Here is a 17,057-nt window from a genome sequence, read left to right as displayed (position 1 = left end):
GATGACGTTGGTCCGGCGGGAAAATACGAAAGACATGTCAGATTTATAATAACGACGCTTATGTTGCTGGGACCTCTGAGTGATTTATTTAATGAACGTTTATTAACATTTATTTACTATTATCAAGTGTGAAAAACAGCGAACGAATGAATTTCACTGTGTTTAGTTTAAAAGCACCATTGACCACCCAAAAGGACAAGATTGGAATAAGGCATAGCTTTATTGGACGAGTATCGTCCTATATCTCAAATCTAGTCTCAAAAAGGTTGAGCTGCTCTTACAAACCCAACATATGTATATACATTCAGTGTTCTCACACACACACACTCCTTTGTGTGGGAAGGAAATACACTCAAGACTTTATTATTTCATAAGCATTCACAAAAATGAATGCACACCCACACACACTCAGATTCCATCATTCATGCTTATTCACATGCTCACGTACGCGCTTGTGCACACACACGCACGTGCACACACACACACACACACACACACACACACACACACACACACACACACACACACACACACACACACACACACACACACACACGCACACATACATACACACACACACAGACATACATACACACAGACACACACAGACACACACACAGCTATGCCTGATCTTCAAAGAACACCTTGGCCATGGCAAGTCCCACTTTCTGGGTCTTCTTGTCTTTGGCATTGGGCCCCATGTTGGCGTGAGCCAGGCCCTGCCAGTATGCCTCTGTCCTCTTCTGGTAGTCAGACAGAGTCTCTCCAGGCTTTACGGGGGGATGCTCTGCTTCTGCAGCACAAACACACAGGTATAAGATCGCTACTCCTTCCATGTTAAGAGACACCCCCCACCCTTTTTTACTTTGTCTTTACCAATTAGCTTTTGTCCAACAGCAGAAAAAAAAAAGACTCTAGTCAGTAGAACAAAGATCCCCCCCAAAAAATAGAGTGTTACAGGTTATCACCACAGATCTGGCAACACACAACCTCTTGCAAAAATCAATGCAAATCTGCACTACAGGACTTAATAATACCATCTATTCAACACCATCTACACACCTATTTTTGTCTAATATAAAAAAATGTTCATAGCGAAAGATAACTTGGACAAACAAGGCTCTATCACATGAATATCTTGTTTTTCCCTCCTAAAAGTGTCAGAAAACAACAAAAAGAAAAAGTTTAGCTATTACCTTCCTCTTCATCGCTCTCTTCCTCTGAAGTCTCTTCTTCATCATCATCTTCCTCACCACCTTTAGCCTCCTCATCCTGACCTTCGTCTTCTGACTCAGATTCTTCTAACCACTCTTGAGTTTCTGTAATGGATGTAATACATTGCTTTTTTCAATTGTGGGCTCTCTCCTACATACCTCAAATCCTGCAGAAGAAATTAAATGATTTGTGAAAGATTTCCAATACAAATTCCTGCTGATACGTTTTTCACATGGAAAACCATGTGTACATTTTCACAACAGAGCAACTTGTACTAGGCTCACTTACTGGGGTCCATCTGCACCAGCACCACCCACTGCTCCATCTTGTGCAGGTCAAGGCAGTAGAGGTCACTGAGGGTGAACTGCCGGTCTCCCACCTCAAACATGCCTCCATACAAATATAGCTTCCCAAGTTTTACTGTTGCCATGGCGCTTGACCTCGGGCACGGCTCCACGGAAAGAACTGCAGTAGCTCCTTCCTCACCTCCCTCTTCTTCCTCCTCATCTTCTTCTTCCTCCTCACCATCACTCTGCTCGGCTGCTGTCTGGGCCGTTGGGATCGCTTGTTTTATGGTCATGACCGTCCCATCCTCGGTGATGATCTCCTTGACAATCTCCACTGGATGCTGTGCCTCCTCATTACTCGCTGGGGGCGTGGCCTCTGCCTGCCCCACCCACTCCCTGTCTTTTTTCTCTCTGCGCCGTCTTTTTCTCTCAGACCTTCCCCCCTGTTGTCAAACAGAAAAAATATGAACGCAACACTTCTTGAATGAGGACTGGCCAAGGTGTAGCGAAAATAAATCATCAGCCAATCTGTCATTTACTGCTAAATTTGCTGGTAAGTCATCTAGTCAAACAAAAGGTTCTCTTGCCAACCAAATTTGAGTTGGACAACTCACTCCGAAATATATATTTTTTGCTAACCTGTTCTGTTTTGGAACAAATATCAAGAGTACAGAAGCCCAAAATTTGAAATGGACCAGTAGCATACTGCTACGAATTTCACTGACTTGTACCTTGAGCTGGCCAGGAAACCAGCGGTTCTTTTGGATGTCGTAAAGGTAAAGGTCATTGAAGAAGTCTCCCTCCAGAGTCTCCTCATCTTCCTCGTCGCAGACTCCGCCGAAGAGCAGGGCCCGACCTGCTGGCCCCACTGCCAGGGAGAACCCTGTACGAGGGGGTGGCTTCACCCCGGAGGGGTTCACCCTCACCCAGGACCACTTCTCTGAACAGAAACACCAGCACCAGCCAAACAGTGTGACAGGCAGCTACAAACACAGACGGAATCAGAAAGAGCTTAAAGCCGTGGGTGATGGCTGCATGCTACCTTGCTCATCTTTGCCGTCTCTCTTTAGAAGGAACATGTCTGAATGGATGGTCCCTTTATCCACATCCTTCTTTGCTTTCTAGGCAGGGAGATAAAACCACCAATTAGCCCGCATATCCACTCACTCTCCTGGGTCTCATAAAGGACTAGGCTAGCGGTCATGACTAGGTACCATGGAAAAGTCATACTTTTAATCAGAGTCTTAGATGTATGAAGTCATGGACAGTGAACACCTGAAACCCCTCCCTCTTAGTAAGAGTGCATCATATGTAAGCAAATGCAAGAATTATGAAATAAGCAGGCTGTGCACCTTCTTTACATGCGGAATCATCACACAGCACATTTCAGCTCATTTTAAAGCATGTACAACATGTACAGCATGTTTCAGCCCAGTGTTACAAACCCTTGTTTGAAATGCTATTGCAGGGTTTTCTTTCTTTCTATCTACATATCAACAAGTCAGATCAACAGGTTTGAGAACCACTATCCAAAAACAACAACTGGGTTAATATAGAACTGGGTTAATATAACCCATCAGCTATTCAGAACTTGGCCAATATAACCCCTCAGCTATGAAGAACTGGGCCAATATAACCCCTCAGCTATGAATAATTGGACCAATATAACCCCTCAGCTATGAAGAACTGGGCCAATATAACCCCTCAGAAAGCTTTGCGATGCACCTGAAGCCCAAAAAGTAACCCTGAATACAGCACATACGGCTTTGGAGTAGCCGCCATAGATGATGAGCCCACTGCCGTCCGGGGTTGGGGTCATCTGGCACGCAGAACGAGGGCAGGGGCCAGTTCCAGATGGGGTCAGTTTGGACCAGGTGAAGGTGTCCAAGTTAAACGCATGAATATCATTGTAGTAAATATAATCCCTGAGAGAGACCCACACAGACATATACGCACAGACACATGAGACACACACGCAGACAGACACACGCAGACACGTTTACAGAGAAGAACCGGACTGTAATAGAGCGAACTGTCATTCAGTGTTGCCACTACAGAAACTGGAAGAGTTTAGTTCTAACCTGAAGCATTGTATTAAGCTCTTCGGCAGCAAATTAATTTGAAGTGTGACATCAGAATATACAGCCTGAATATCACTCAGATCTGATCCTTGTCAGAAGCAGCACCACATACTTTAGTGATTTACCACTTCCAAACTGTTAACTGAACTCATCAGCTAATTACCTAAAAATTATCTAAATTGTCACTCATTAGCTAAACCATTAGATTAACAAATTTAGGGATATCTCCACTCTACAGAACATTCTGAGGTTCATAATATGAATGAAATACATTCATGATGTTGCTGCAAGCTCATATTAATCTCAGCACCTGGCACTCTCATGGAATCCCCCAAACACAAGCAGCTGTTTTTTACTCAGGACCATGCGATGACCACTTCTGCCAGAGGGGGCGCCAGGGGCTCTGAGGACCAAATTAATATACACAGGAAGGGAGAGTGAGATATGAGAGATGCACTGGAAACTTCAGCATCATTGTACTTGGAGAATCTGACACACAATTCCTGCTTTTCATCCAGGACTAACATCATAACAGTTTACAAAGCTGTTAAATGAAGAGATATGGGCTTAAGTGATTTGTTCAATGACATGTTCATGTAAAATAAGAAAGGTGTGTTTTCACTTGCTGTAGTTTTCATAGCAGAAGACTTACTTGATCTGTTCCCAGGTGTGTGTGTTCAAGTGAAGCACCCACAGGTCTTTGTAATGATAGAACTGCTCCCCATCTGGAGAAGCAAACTCTCCCCCAAACACCCATAACTGGCCCCCTCCATGAGGCACCACTACTGCCTGCAGAGAGAGAGAGAGAGAGAGAGAGAGAGAGAGAGAGAGAGAGAGAGAGAGAGAGAGAGATAGATGGGGAAGACAGAGAGAGATAGAGATGGGGAGGTTTATGGGGAGTAAGGGAGGAAAGCAGAGAAAATAAAACTGAGCCCGTCGTTCAGTGAGAGAGAGCCCAACAGACATGGGCCTACCCGATGAGCACAGACATGCAAGACACAGGCCTACCTGATGAGCACAGCGTCGTGGTGGAGGATTGGGGATGTCTGACTTTACCCACGTGTTTTTCTTTACGTTGTAGAAGAAGAGTTCGTTGTACAGGTAAGTCTGAGGAAGAGGAAATATTCAAAGTGGGTTCTTAATAAGGAGAAAGTGCTCTCTACACACCTGAGCAAACCAGACTTCTATGCACATACTTTCCTCTGGTGCTTTCTAGTGAGGTCAGCAGCTCAAAAAAAGTGCACATAAAATGCATATTATACATTATAAGGGCAAAGGCACACCCCTTGCAGTCTACTATCCAAATATAACGCATTCAGTATTACATAAACTGCAACACTGTTCTGTTGTGACATGCCAAACCCTATTAGAGGTCAAAGCTATGCTCGCTACCTTTTTCCCGTTGAAGTACTCCCCGCCGAACAAAATCAGCTCGTCCTTGTCAGGATGCGCGCACAGAGACGCGTGGAGCCTGGACACAGTGGAGACGTCACTCAAGCGTCACAACATTCAGTCACGTGATCCTGCACGGGAAACACGTCGCGCACCTGGGTGGCGGAGGCGGGCACGCTGTCTCCACGACTTGCGTTTTTTTCGCGTCCAGTGACTGAAATTCTGCGATTAACGTCTCAAGGTCCTCCTGTTGGTGCATCAGGACATACGGAGTATAAAGACAATTAATGTTTGATCTTACTGGTTATTTTAATCTGTTGTATTTGTACGTGGTCATTTATGGTGTTTTACATCAGGGTCGAAAAAGTCCATTTCCAGAGATCCAAAGTTGATGCCATGCAGTTTAGTTCCCACCCTGACTAGCACGTCTGGCTCTAATATTGAAAAGCGACTGAAGGACGTGACTGGATTTGGTGTGTTGGGACTAAACCCTGCAGGGCGTTAGATCACAAGGACCAGACCTGGTCACCCCAGTTCTAAATGGAGTAAACTGAGTTATTACATGCCACTAGCTACTCTAACCCATGTAGCTAGCCAAGTAGATAACTAAGGTATATTATCTACCCACCTCATCTTTTTTCGATCTCTTTGAGACCTTTTTCTCCATTTTGGCGGCTGTCTTCTCCGCCCCTTTTATCTTCTTTTCTTTTTTCCCCTTTTTCCCCATTTTACGATAACTTACGGTTTAACCGTGAAAATCACACACGTGGACTTTTAACGGGACTACGAAGAAGACGGATCATTCACTTCCGAAAACAGCGTCTTCCTCGCTGGTCGTTTTCCCACGCTTGAATTACACTGCCACCTCATGGGGTGGATGAGCGCCTCGTGAAATAAACAGCTGCTGTATGCTTGCTAGAAAAGGTATAAAGTTGCTGTAATTCGGATAATACAGATAAGCATTATTACATGAAATGTTTACGTCGCATCTAGCTAAAGCTAATTTTCAGTCCCGTGGAAAAGCTTCTAAAAGAAAAACTGTAGAATCACTCACATCTGAGCGAAATACGTATTAAGCACAGGTTGCTTTATGTATACCACAGTCCTTTGCGTTTTGTCAAGCTAGTAGACGGAGAGAACCCTGAGCTGCACCCCAAAAACATTTACGTATAGACGCTCCTCTCCAGAGCAAAGTGAAGCCAGAGGCAGGCAAGTGAGGTATTAGGACTCATTGGTATATCATAGTGCACTTACCCAGATGGGGCTTAAGCCTGGTAGCCGCATGGCGGGTAGTATTATTACCTACTACACTAACCACAGAAGATGGTGATGGATGTGTTTTAACTGAAATACGGTATTGTGCGGCAAACAAGTGTGTTGTTCACGCCATGTCCGGTAAAGCCATGACTGGAGGGTCCATATTAAACCATTCATTGCAGTCAATGCAATGAACCCCACCAAAACCCTCACACTGGAATCATGATAGTAATCCCTATGATAGTTGAGATTTATTTATCTCAAATCACTGGGTTAAATAAATATTAAGTTAAATAATAATTACCAATAAGTTGGTTTCCTTTTCTGAATGTGTTTGATTAATATTTAACAGCAGAAAATGCTTGTAAATCAATCAATACCCCTCTTTACTCTTCTAGGGTACATTTTACAAGGGCTTGGCCTTTAGACATACAGAAACACAGGAAAGATCAGTCAGAGAGTCCAGCATTCAGACTCCTAGAGGCCCTGGCCATGCACCCTGTGTTTACACACACACACACACACACACGTTGAAAAAGGTGAACAATAAGTCTTCTACTCTTCCACCAGTCTGATGACTGAAGAGGAATTTTCTTTACAGAGTCGGATTATTCTGATTTCCTCTGTTACATTCCACATGGGAGCTAGAGGTGTGTGCGTGTGTGCGCGCGAAAGGGAGAGAGAGTGTGTGAACCTTAATTCTGAACCATACTGAATCACCTGCGCAGTTCCTTGTCTGTACACATTGTGGCAGTACCAGTAAGCTCAAGGCAGCACTCAGAATTACATGGTTAGAGACCATGAAGCTTATGACTGAAAACTAATTAAGTCTAGAGAAATGACTAAGATAAATTTGCTGTGGAGAATTACTTTAACTCTAGCCTGAGACTAGTCTTTGTGTCTGGGTTCCTATTACCTAGTCTAATGTTTCTGTGTTTCTGTAACTCAGAAACAGTATAACTGCTTTGTATAAATGATTCCATTGTTTACTGATGCAGATCAATTGTCTTTTGATTCAGAACTTCAACAAACATTTACTTCCACTTATTGCTGTATTACACAATGTCTGGTTTTGTGATAACTATTTGCAACCATTTGAACTGGTTTATTCTGGTTCATAGAACACATGACTGCTATAATATCCCTTAGGCTTATGACTGCCAGCTCTTCACTATGAAGGAGGCTTTGTAAGTGGATGTGTGTGTATTCACATGTGCAAGCTAACTTTGTCTTCTCTGAAATCATACATCTTACCAGAAACTCACATACAGGTGTGTACACACTAACACACACACACACACACAAAAAATTATGCATGTGCTATTCTGGTCCCATATGTGCCCCAAAGCCCTTGGTCAGCTATACTCTCTGAATAAAGCTACACCAGCCTTTATTCTACACCAGTCTTTATTCTTCACCAGTCTTTATTCTACAGCAGTCTTTATTCTTCACCAGTCTTTATTCTACACCAGTCTTTATTCTTCACCAGCCTTTATTCTACAGCAGTCTTTATTGTTCACCAGTCTTTATTCTACACCAGCCTTTATTCTATAGCAGTCTTTATTCTTTACCAGTCTTGATTCTACACCGGTCTTCATTCTTCACCAGTCTTTATTCTACACTAGTCTTTATTCTTCAACAGTCTTTATTCTACACTAGTCTTTATCCAGAGGAAATGCTGTGTTGCTCCCTTAGCCGTTGTCTCACATGTCCAGTTATGAGACATGTTTTTTGTGTTTAGAAACACATTGTTTTCCTTCTTCCCTTTACTCTCTCAAATCATGTTTTTAATGTTTGTTGATGAGATTTGTTCAAATGGCAAGTGGCGGGTGGGGGGGGGGTGTCTTGATGAGTCAACATGGTCTACGTCAAAAATCTTTTTAGTGCATTGTGGTGCCTGATCCAGAGAGTCGTGACCAGGGGTGACAGGATGATACAGCCAAGATGACAGGAGCTCTGGGAAATTGCTTTGCCTTTATTCTGCACAGTATTGAATGTAATCTCAACAAATAATGCTATCATTTAAATAGATAAAATTACATGCTATGATCTGTTGCCCAGAAACCAGACAAAACCAGACAGTGAACAACACACACACACACACACACACACACACACACACACAAATACACACATTCTGAAGTGTTAATATCAGATTCAAGTGTGCTACCTGCCACCACAAATGTATCATCTCAGTCTGAAGAGACTGAAATATGGCTTCTACAGTTTGACACTTTTACAACACATACACGGCCTCCAGCTGTGGTAACTGTTCTAATTTGATTCTTCATATTTGCTTTTAATTCCGATATATGTTTAATATACCTTGACCCAGGAGTTTAAGACTGTAAGTGGGATATATGTTTAATATACCTTGACCCAGGAGTTTAAGCCTGTAAGTGGGACATTAGAAAAGCTCTGTCTCTACTGGACACTGCGTCTGACACAGTCACACATGAGAGGAACCATGGTTTAGACAGACTGTGGTTATAACACTAGCTCGGTTTGAAGCCACTGTGTATATTACGACACTAATTTTACTCTAGGACCAAAGGTCTACCATGCCCAGACCTCTCCTCTCTGCACTGTCTCTGATTACATGATAACCAGGCAAATGTGTGAGCAGTCCTGCTATATGAGAAGAGGGCGAGGCAGTGTCAGGGCAAGGGGTGGGGCAGAAACATCTGAAGTATGCAGTGTGATCTGTGAGCTTGCTCAGGTGTGTGGGGAGAGGTGTGTGTTGTGATCGTTTGTTCATGCTGAGCCAATGTTTGGGGCAGTGCTTGTGTTAGGATCAGAAGAAACTTTTGACTGTCATTTTGCTTTGTGAATTTCAAGTCCGCTTATTAGACTCCAACCAGAGACCTGACCAGATCCTGTAACCACAGAAACAGACGAAATGTTTGTCCCTCGTCCACGAGACTTGATTGCGAGTGAGGAGGCAGTTAGCATGAGCATGTTGAATTTGGTAGCAAAGCTCCACACTTTGCTTGTGAATCCCGAGTATCCTCTCCCAGCTGCCGACTTGGCTGACAGGCACCGTACACCACAGGGAAACAGGAGTTTCCTTCTTAACACCCAGATATTGTATACTTTGAAAAAAGTTAGTGCTAATTTCATCAGAACGTCCTGCTTCTAACAGTCAGAAACAATCTCGTATGAATCGGCTGCAGGTGTGAACGTTCCTGCTCTATGAGGAGAGGGCAGGGCATTCTACCTGTCACACCTGTGAGGAGTGTGTTGGAGCCACAGGTGCATTACAGCCAAACAAGGCTGGGTGATCTGGTCCCTCCCGGGTAGGTCACATGATCTTCAGGCTCTTGGTGAGCTCCAACTGGTCCAGATCTCCAGGGAGATCCATCTTCCGTACACACTCGTCCAGACCAACCCCTTCTCTTTTCGGTATTCACAGAGCTCAGACGAGGGAGATCAGGTATGTTTCATGAGGGAGACCACCTACATAGGTATATATGTGTATTTGTGTATTGATGAATGTGTGCATGTATGTCCAGTGATGGTTGGTGCCCTGTCCTGGACTTCACCTCCTCCCCTTTCCCTGTACCCAGTGTAGTCCCCCAGTGGGCTGTGGTTACTGATTGTAGCTAATAAAAACAATATTAAAGCCAGTTATGTTGTGTGTTGTACAACTCCTTGCAAATCTAGGGGTTGGTGAAAAAACGATCTGATTCTGGATCTCTTCTCCTTCCTACTCATGTTTCGGGTTCCTCTTCTGCCTTAGCAAACCGTTTTCAAGCAGCTAGTTCTGTCTTTGAGGTTTTCCAACTGGCAAGGTAATGCCAAACGCTGCTAATTAGCTCTACACAGATAAAAGGCCAACACACGACAAAACCTCAACAATGCAACATAATCATCAGAATCACGCACTGGCAACCTGAGCAGGTTCTAATGACAACCTGTACCGTACATTCCAGTTTAGGAATATTAATGAACTTCATCAACACCTTTTGACCACAAGTTATGCACGAAGTCGAGATACTTAAGGGTTTGAATTACTTTATTCTCAAAAACAACAACAATAAAACCCCACAAAACAACAAAAAAGACTTTGTGATCGGCTTTAAAGACAGACGTCAGAGGAAAGAACTAATGCAATAGCAGCTAAAAGATCAGAGCATCTGTAGAGAAGTGCATCACGGAGTTCAATCCACAGATCTGGGAACAGCTGAAATGTGACGGCGGCCCCATTACACTGCCCAGAGTCTGCCCTGAGGTCAGTGTGCACAGGAATAAAAAAGAATTCCATAAAGAAGAGTACTTGTGCGCAAATGGCGGCTGCATTTTAATAGAGAGAGTGTGTGTGTGAAAAAGAAAAGCTTTCCCCTCTTTATAGTTATGTCTCACCAGAGATCACGAATGCATATGCAGCTGGGCTGTGGCTTACTTGTCACATACCATAAATACTTTAGCTGGGCCAAAAGAACCAGGAAACTTTCACACAACTAACTTCCTACCTTAAAGCAAGTCAAACTCAAGAAAACGTGTTGGGTTTTTAAGGGATATGACAGCTCCATGGTTTGTGCCATACGCAGATGTGAGCCTGTGCGGTGGACTTTGACGGTCATTTTACCCACTGACTTTAGGGCAGACTCAGATAAGAAGCCGAGGAATCGAAACACATTTGTTTTCAGTAGACATTTATACAGATAAGCAGGTGGGATGCTTACCTGTCAGTGTACAAACAGAAAAAAAGTGTATAACAGTGTGAGACAGTGTAAATCAACCAAACAAACAAACAAAAACAAACAAAAATCCACAAACCAAAACAAAACTAGATGAGATAGATTCTTTGAATCAAATACAGCAGAGAGACAGAACTGTGACAGCTCTATGAGCTAATACAAACTAAAGACTCAACATACCAGTACAGAGTTTAAGGTAAAAAAATTTTAAAAAAAAATACAGTAACATACTAATAACAATTTTAAAAAAATATTAGAGAACTAAACTAGTAAAAAATATTAGAGGACTAATAATAATAATAAAATCCTACAAATAAATAAATACACAAGTAACCTTCTACAGACTATTTAAATTAGTCATCATAGTCTGACTTGGGTGTTAGTTAAATGGTTAAACTTTTCTAGTATACAGATACACATTCTCCGAACGCTGTTGGAAGATGTGCCATGCACAGAGCGCACTGTACTCATGGCCCCTGGGAGCCCTCAGAGGACTCTGCTTAAATGGTTCCCACACTGTATCTGGCCTCTACCTTCATGTACACGACACCGTACAGCTCCAGTAACCTCAGCACAATCCAGCTGGAAAACCATAGTCATGAGCAAAATGCAACAATACTATACAACTCGTGCTTCACCTTTCCAACCTGTTTTAAACAGATGCTTCATAAACACAAATAGTGTCATGCAACAGCCTACACTAGAGATCACACACACTTACCACACTCTCCTCACTACTGCAGTATATTCTGCTCTCTCTCTCTCTCTCACACACACACACACACACACACACACACACACACACACACGCGCGCGCACACACACACACACACACTCTCAGTGAAATTTTAAAACATTCTCACTTCTTCAGAGGTAAAACAATGTAAATGCAGGCCAAATTTGGTTTGATGCCTATTCAACCACTTTAAAGCTTCCCAGTGGAATCTTGTAACCATCAGGGGAGAATTATATTTTTACCCATAATTACAATCCATTATCTGTATGAATTGCTGCAGGCTACAGCCTAACCTGCAGGACAAACTTCACTCAGACGATTAATCAGGTATCAGGTAAACCAGTGATTCACTACATACAGTGTGCACATGCATGTACATACACCCACCCACAAACAAATTTTATAGTAATATTTTTTGATTGCATCAGTATTCATAACTGAGGCACTACAATACTGGACTAATCCAAATCATTCTGAATGACAAAAATAACCAAACCTCAAAATAATGAATCTGATAAATATTTGGCTCAGAATATTTTTGACTTTCCAAAGACTATCTGACTGCAGAGTAAATTCTAGAACATCATAAGCATTGAGCTGTATAAACAGATTGTAGAGTGTATCAGAGTCCAAGACTAGGGCCATTGAAGGTTTTGTTGTGGACATGTTCTCTGCAGAGCTATGATGCAACCACACACACACACACACACACACACACACACACACACAGAGAACACAAGAACACGTGTTCTCACATTATCTCAGAGGAAGTATGCTGCTAATCTGACTAACAGTTTACCTATATCATAATTTCTAAAAGACGAAAGACGGCTAAAGACCCTATTCTCAACAGGACTGCTGGATTATTGCAAAAACATAAAATAATAGCAATTTCTGAATTGTGAATGTGATTATCAATGACAGCACATCTGGATACATGAGAGATGAGTGGAAATTAGTGGAGAGATACTGAGAGATTAGTGGAAATTAGTGGAGAGATACTGAGAGATTAGTGGAAATTAGTGGAGAGATACTGAGAGATTAGTGGAAATTAGTGGAGAGATACTGAGAGATTAGTGGAAATTAGTGGAGAGATACTGAGAGATTAGTGGAAAGCACTGCCGATTGTCAGATTAGAAGGACACCTGCGATTGGTCATAATGTACATAAGCAGAAGTGTCTGAGATGGAACATTTCACCAACAACATACACAACTAAATTCTCCTAACTCAAGCACACTTAATGAGAAACGTTTCATTGCCATGCAATGAGCAGGTACTTTATGGAATGCAATCATAGTGGTTGTTTCTGATTTGCCAAAAACAGGGTCCAAAATAACACTTAAACGTGCAATTAAATCTCAAGCTCTCACTCTATGACACCAGGTCAGTACAAGTGGATATGGCCTTAGAAAATCATAAAAAAGCATTTACAAAATATACAATCACATCTTAGTTCACTGTGGTACAGCACAGAAGAAATTGATCCAACAGGGTCTTCCGAAGAGCTCATGATTCAATAGTCATACATAATAATGAATGTAACCTCATGCATCAGCAAGAACCCTGCGGAACGGAGCTTTCTTAGGACTGAATGTGAAAAATTCAATCTGTTAAAAAAAACCCCACAAATACAAAACTAAAGACTTGAATGTACGACTCCAATACATAAACTGCTGTCAACAGGATGTTTTTGTTACTTGGGTAGATGGGATGGGAAAACCTCAGCAGGACAAGAGAAAGACTTGAGTCACTACTACCCACAATTATGCTCAGTTTAACTACCCCAAAAAGACAATAAAAAACTGAACACAAAACTACATATGCCATGAGTAACTCGGACTTATTCACTTTTACAGACGCCCAAGCCGGAACAACGGCTTGAACACTGAGTCTGCACTGTCACAGCAGATGGGGATTTAGGATTCTTATTAGTTTTTGCTCTTAAACCATAACGATGACACATCTATGCAGATTATAGGCACATCCAGAATACTGCGCTTGAAATCCTTCAGGACGCTGACACACTACACAGAGACCAAACACAGGGAGCAGTTCAGCTACAGCAGGAACGGCAAAAATAAAACTGCTACAAAATGACATTAAATAAATAATGTACAAAAGCTTGACCGGGAGTGTGAAGAATGTATGAGTTTACACTGCAAGGATGTTTTTTTTTTCCAGAGACAGGAAAAAAACCCCAAAAACAACAAACTTAGCAGACCTGGATTTAAAGAACCTACACATTCAATTCCCCTGTTGTTCTGAGGGGCAGGACTGAGCAAAGGGGCAGAGCATGTCCCTGCCTGGCAGGGCAGTAACGGAGGGGCTAACGGTGAGGAGACGAACAGCCTTCGCTTGTGCGCAGTAGGGCCTCCAACTGTCCGGCTTGTGTTCACGATTCCTGAGGCACCACCTCCATCATCTTCTGAAACAATGCCGTGGTTGAGACTGTGTGGAGAAACAGGACAGACATCTTCATCACTAGAGTATAACTACAATTGTCCTGTATATTACTTAAGGACAGAGGTGGACGGTTCAGAGAAAGGACTTTGTTCCACCTGCCTCTATTTGCTAATTATCTCGAGTGAACAAGGAGAGTTATAATGGTGAAATTAAAAGGCTTATATCAAACCCAGACATACTTTCTGAACCTGAACTTACAGACCCATGTTTTAGAATGCTAAATAAATTTTTTTTTCCTTATAGGACTTTTATTTTGACGTGTCACTAATTTATTTTATTTTGACGTGTCACCTACGTCTCCCTCTGCTCTCTGTACTTTCACCATGGTAACACAGGGATGGCAGGTAGACTCACAGATGGCATGCCGGAGCCAGTTTGGCTTGTTCTTCCACCACACTCCGCAGAAGTAGACCGGCAGGCCCGTGCCGATGATGCCAAAGCCAATAGCACACTCGGCTGGGGTCTTCCACACGGACACCACGATGAGGAAGAGGCAGGCCAGGACGAAGGACACAGGCAGCAGGATGTTGACCTGCACAGCAGGGAGAGATGTCTCACCTTCCTCGCACTCATCATCCTCGGAGCAGAGGAACACAAAGGCCCAAAACCCAACACACGCTGAATTTGAATGGGTGTCAAAGAACCAAATGTCACACCCTGGATTTGTTTGTGTCTTTGACAATCATTCATCACAGAGCTTATTTGAGACCTTTGTTTCCCTCCAGAGACTTAACAGTTGTTTAAGGGAGTTTACAGGTAATTTAATGTCAGGAAGATTCTGGTGATCTGATTACTGCCTCAATCCACACACTAAAAACCCCTGAGTCCCTCTAACAAAGCCAGCCTTGCACAAGCCTGCTGAAAGACATCCAGGAAACACACAGCACTGTGCTAAACAACACCTTCTCTAAACCGGCGATAAATTTTCAGTTCTTTTATCGAGTTGTGTTTACACAAAGGCGCAAAACAACCATCAAGTGGAAACTTCGGGTGATAGACTGGGCAGAGAGAGAGAGAGAGAGAGAGAGAAAGCCAGGCCAGAGCAGCACGGATATACTGAGGGAGCATAGCCGAGGAACAGAGAGACAGTGGAATGTACCAAGAAACTGGGAGAAGGGGGGGTTCAAAGATGAAAAGGAGAGTGAGAATATGAGAGAGAAAGGGGGCTGGAAAAAGGGAGACAGAAAGTGAGGGATAAATAAAGAGACAGATAGACAGAGAGATACACAGTAGAAAGAAAGACAAAAAGAGTGTAAACTACTGAGGCTCATCAGAGTTGGCCCCTGGCACTATAGTGACAACACATCTCGCTTGGTAAGTGTCACCATGCCAACCAGGCAAATGACCTTGGTCATCGAGTCCACTATTGGGATGGGTGGGCGGGGGATAAGACCGAGAGGTAGTTTGCATACCACAAAGAGTCTGTGTCACATCGAGCAGTACTGAGATCCACCCACTAAACAGAACCACAGTCCGCTAATAAATACATCTTACTTTGTCATATGCAAGACATCCTACCAACAAGCGAGTCCTGTCACTGCTGCATACCCCGCCCACTGCACACCTTGATTGGTCGTTCCAGGTCAGGCTTCTTGTAGCGTAACCACATCATGCCGATAATTGCCATGGCGATACAGAGCCAATTGAAGAAGCTGAAGAAGTTGATGACTGAGGAGATATCGTTGGAAAAGGCATAGAGGAGTGTCATCACACACTATGAAAGAACACACACACACACACACACACACACACACACACAAATGGTCAAAGCTACAAACACTGATGGGTCAGAGTGGGAAGAGAAACACAACACTTGTTTAGATGATGAGGTAAACCCTGAGACATCTGAAGGACCCTCAGACGTGCTTCTTAACAGAACATTCCTGATGACATGTTTGAATTAAAGGGGTTTCATGTAAAGGGTTGAAGCAGAGTTGAAGAATTCAGCAGGTCTGACTTTTAATTTTTCCTAGGGTAGGTCGTACGAGTTGTACTGTGGTCACACCAACAAAGCAAAACCCAAGGAGAACCTAATCTTCCCATTTGGGGGTTTGACCTTATTGGCTTTGCCTGCACACTTTCTCATCAGTTTACATCAGTTATAACATGACATCATCTTGGCACAAGGGTGGTGTTGCTGTTCCAATCACGGCAAAGTCAGACTGAGACCATCTCGGAGCCAAGAATCAAACAATCAAAACTGTTGGTGTTTTGGAATGCTTGCAGTTAAACTGTTTTAAGGACACCAAGCAGAGGTGGTTCCCCTAGTTGTGTGTATAGTACAATGTCAGTTCAACCTTTTTCTAGTGTGTCCCGAAATAGAAATCATGTTATTGTACTAGCACATTTATCCCCTAATGATATTCCACACTGCATCTTAAAATATGTCCATCAGTCTAGTGTTGCAACATGGCAAACCAGAGAAGAGGAGATGTTTCATGGCCAGAAACAACAGAGGCTCTGTTACAGTGTGGAGCTTTACTTTCACACTGGACTTCCCTACATCAACATTATGCAAAACATTGTTCACTTACAATCAAAGACAGGAGCAAAGCTTCCCTTTTCGCCCTGTCATTTTTGTAGCTGACCTACATCTGTTCTCGTGTCGTTTTCCTGCAGGCGAGTGTATGGGTGTGCGTGGCACCAATGTGGAACGTGCAGTCTTCATGCCACTTTGCATTTTTAATAGTGAACTGCCATGGATGAGGCAGGCCAGGTGAGGGTGGAACAGGGCATGGCATGATGAGAAAGGGTGGGGGCACACAGGATCAGGATGGGGAGAAGGGCGGAGCCATGTGACAGCAACAGTAGAACAATGTTTGGCCAGATACGACCAGTCAGATACGATTATACTCATATATTAATAATAACTGCAGTAATAACCTGAAACAGGTATATGAAAATATAAGCGTTAATATGTACAT

At 43.0% G+C, this 17,057-nt stretch overlaps 2 protein-coding genes across 2 annotated transcripts in view; both read right to left on the bottom strand.

The window, feature by feature from the left end:
- Positions 1-201: 201 nt before the first annotated feature.
- On the bottom strand, positions 202-5,828 carry klhdc4 (kelch domain containing 4). Its single transcript, XM_027030238.3, has 12 exons — positions 5,604-5,828; positions 5,131-5,222; positions 4,976-5,054; positions 4,592-4,690; positions 4,236-4,372; positions 3,894-3,986; positions 3,265-3,427; positions 2,545-2,623; positions 2,234-2,442; positions 1,504-1,945; positions 1,197-1,319; positions 202-793 (listed from the first exon to the last, which is right to left on the bottom strand). Exons 1-12 carry the CDS (start codon positions 5,700-5,702, stop codon positions 621-623), a joined length of 1,788 nt encoding a protein of 595 aa, XP_026886039.2. The 5' UTR covers positions 5,703-5,828; the 3' UTR covers positions 202-620.
- A 4,401-nt stretch (positions 5,829-10,229) lies between these two features.
- Positions 10,230-17,057, bottom strand: part of slc7a5 (solute carrier family 7 member 5) — a 20,247-nt gene continuing 13,419 nt past the window's right edge. The window contains exons 8-10 of the mRNA XM_035532152.2: positions 15,698-15,847; positions 14,488-14,665; positions 10,230-14,118 (exon numbers count right to left, since the gene is read on the bottom strand). Coding sequence (XP_035388045.1) covers positions 14,063-14,118; positions 14,488-14,665; positions 15,698-15,847 — 384 coding nt within the window. The 3' untranslated portion in view covers positions 10,230-14,062. The remainder of the gene's footprint in view (positions 14,119-14,487; positions 14,666-15,697; positions 15,848-17,057) is intronic.

This window comes from Electrophorus electricus, chromosome 16 (genome assembly GCF_041902795.1).
Source record: "Electrophorus electricus isolate QZ-2024a chromosome 16, ASM4190279v1, whole genome shotgun sequence".
Lineage (NCBI taxonomy): Eukaryota > Metazoa > Chordata > Actinopteri > Gymnotiformes > Gymnotidae > Electrophorus > Electrophorus electricus.
Note: the sequence above shows the minus strand (reverse complement) of the source record. Positions and strands in the feature narration are given on the sequence as shown.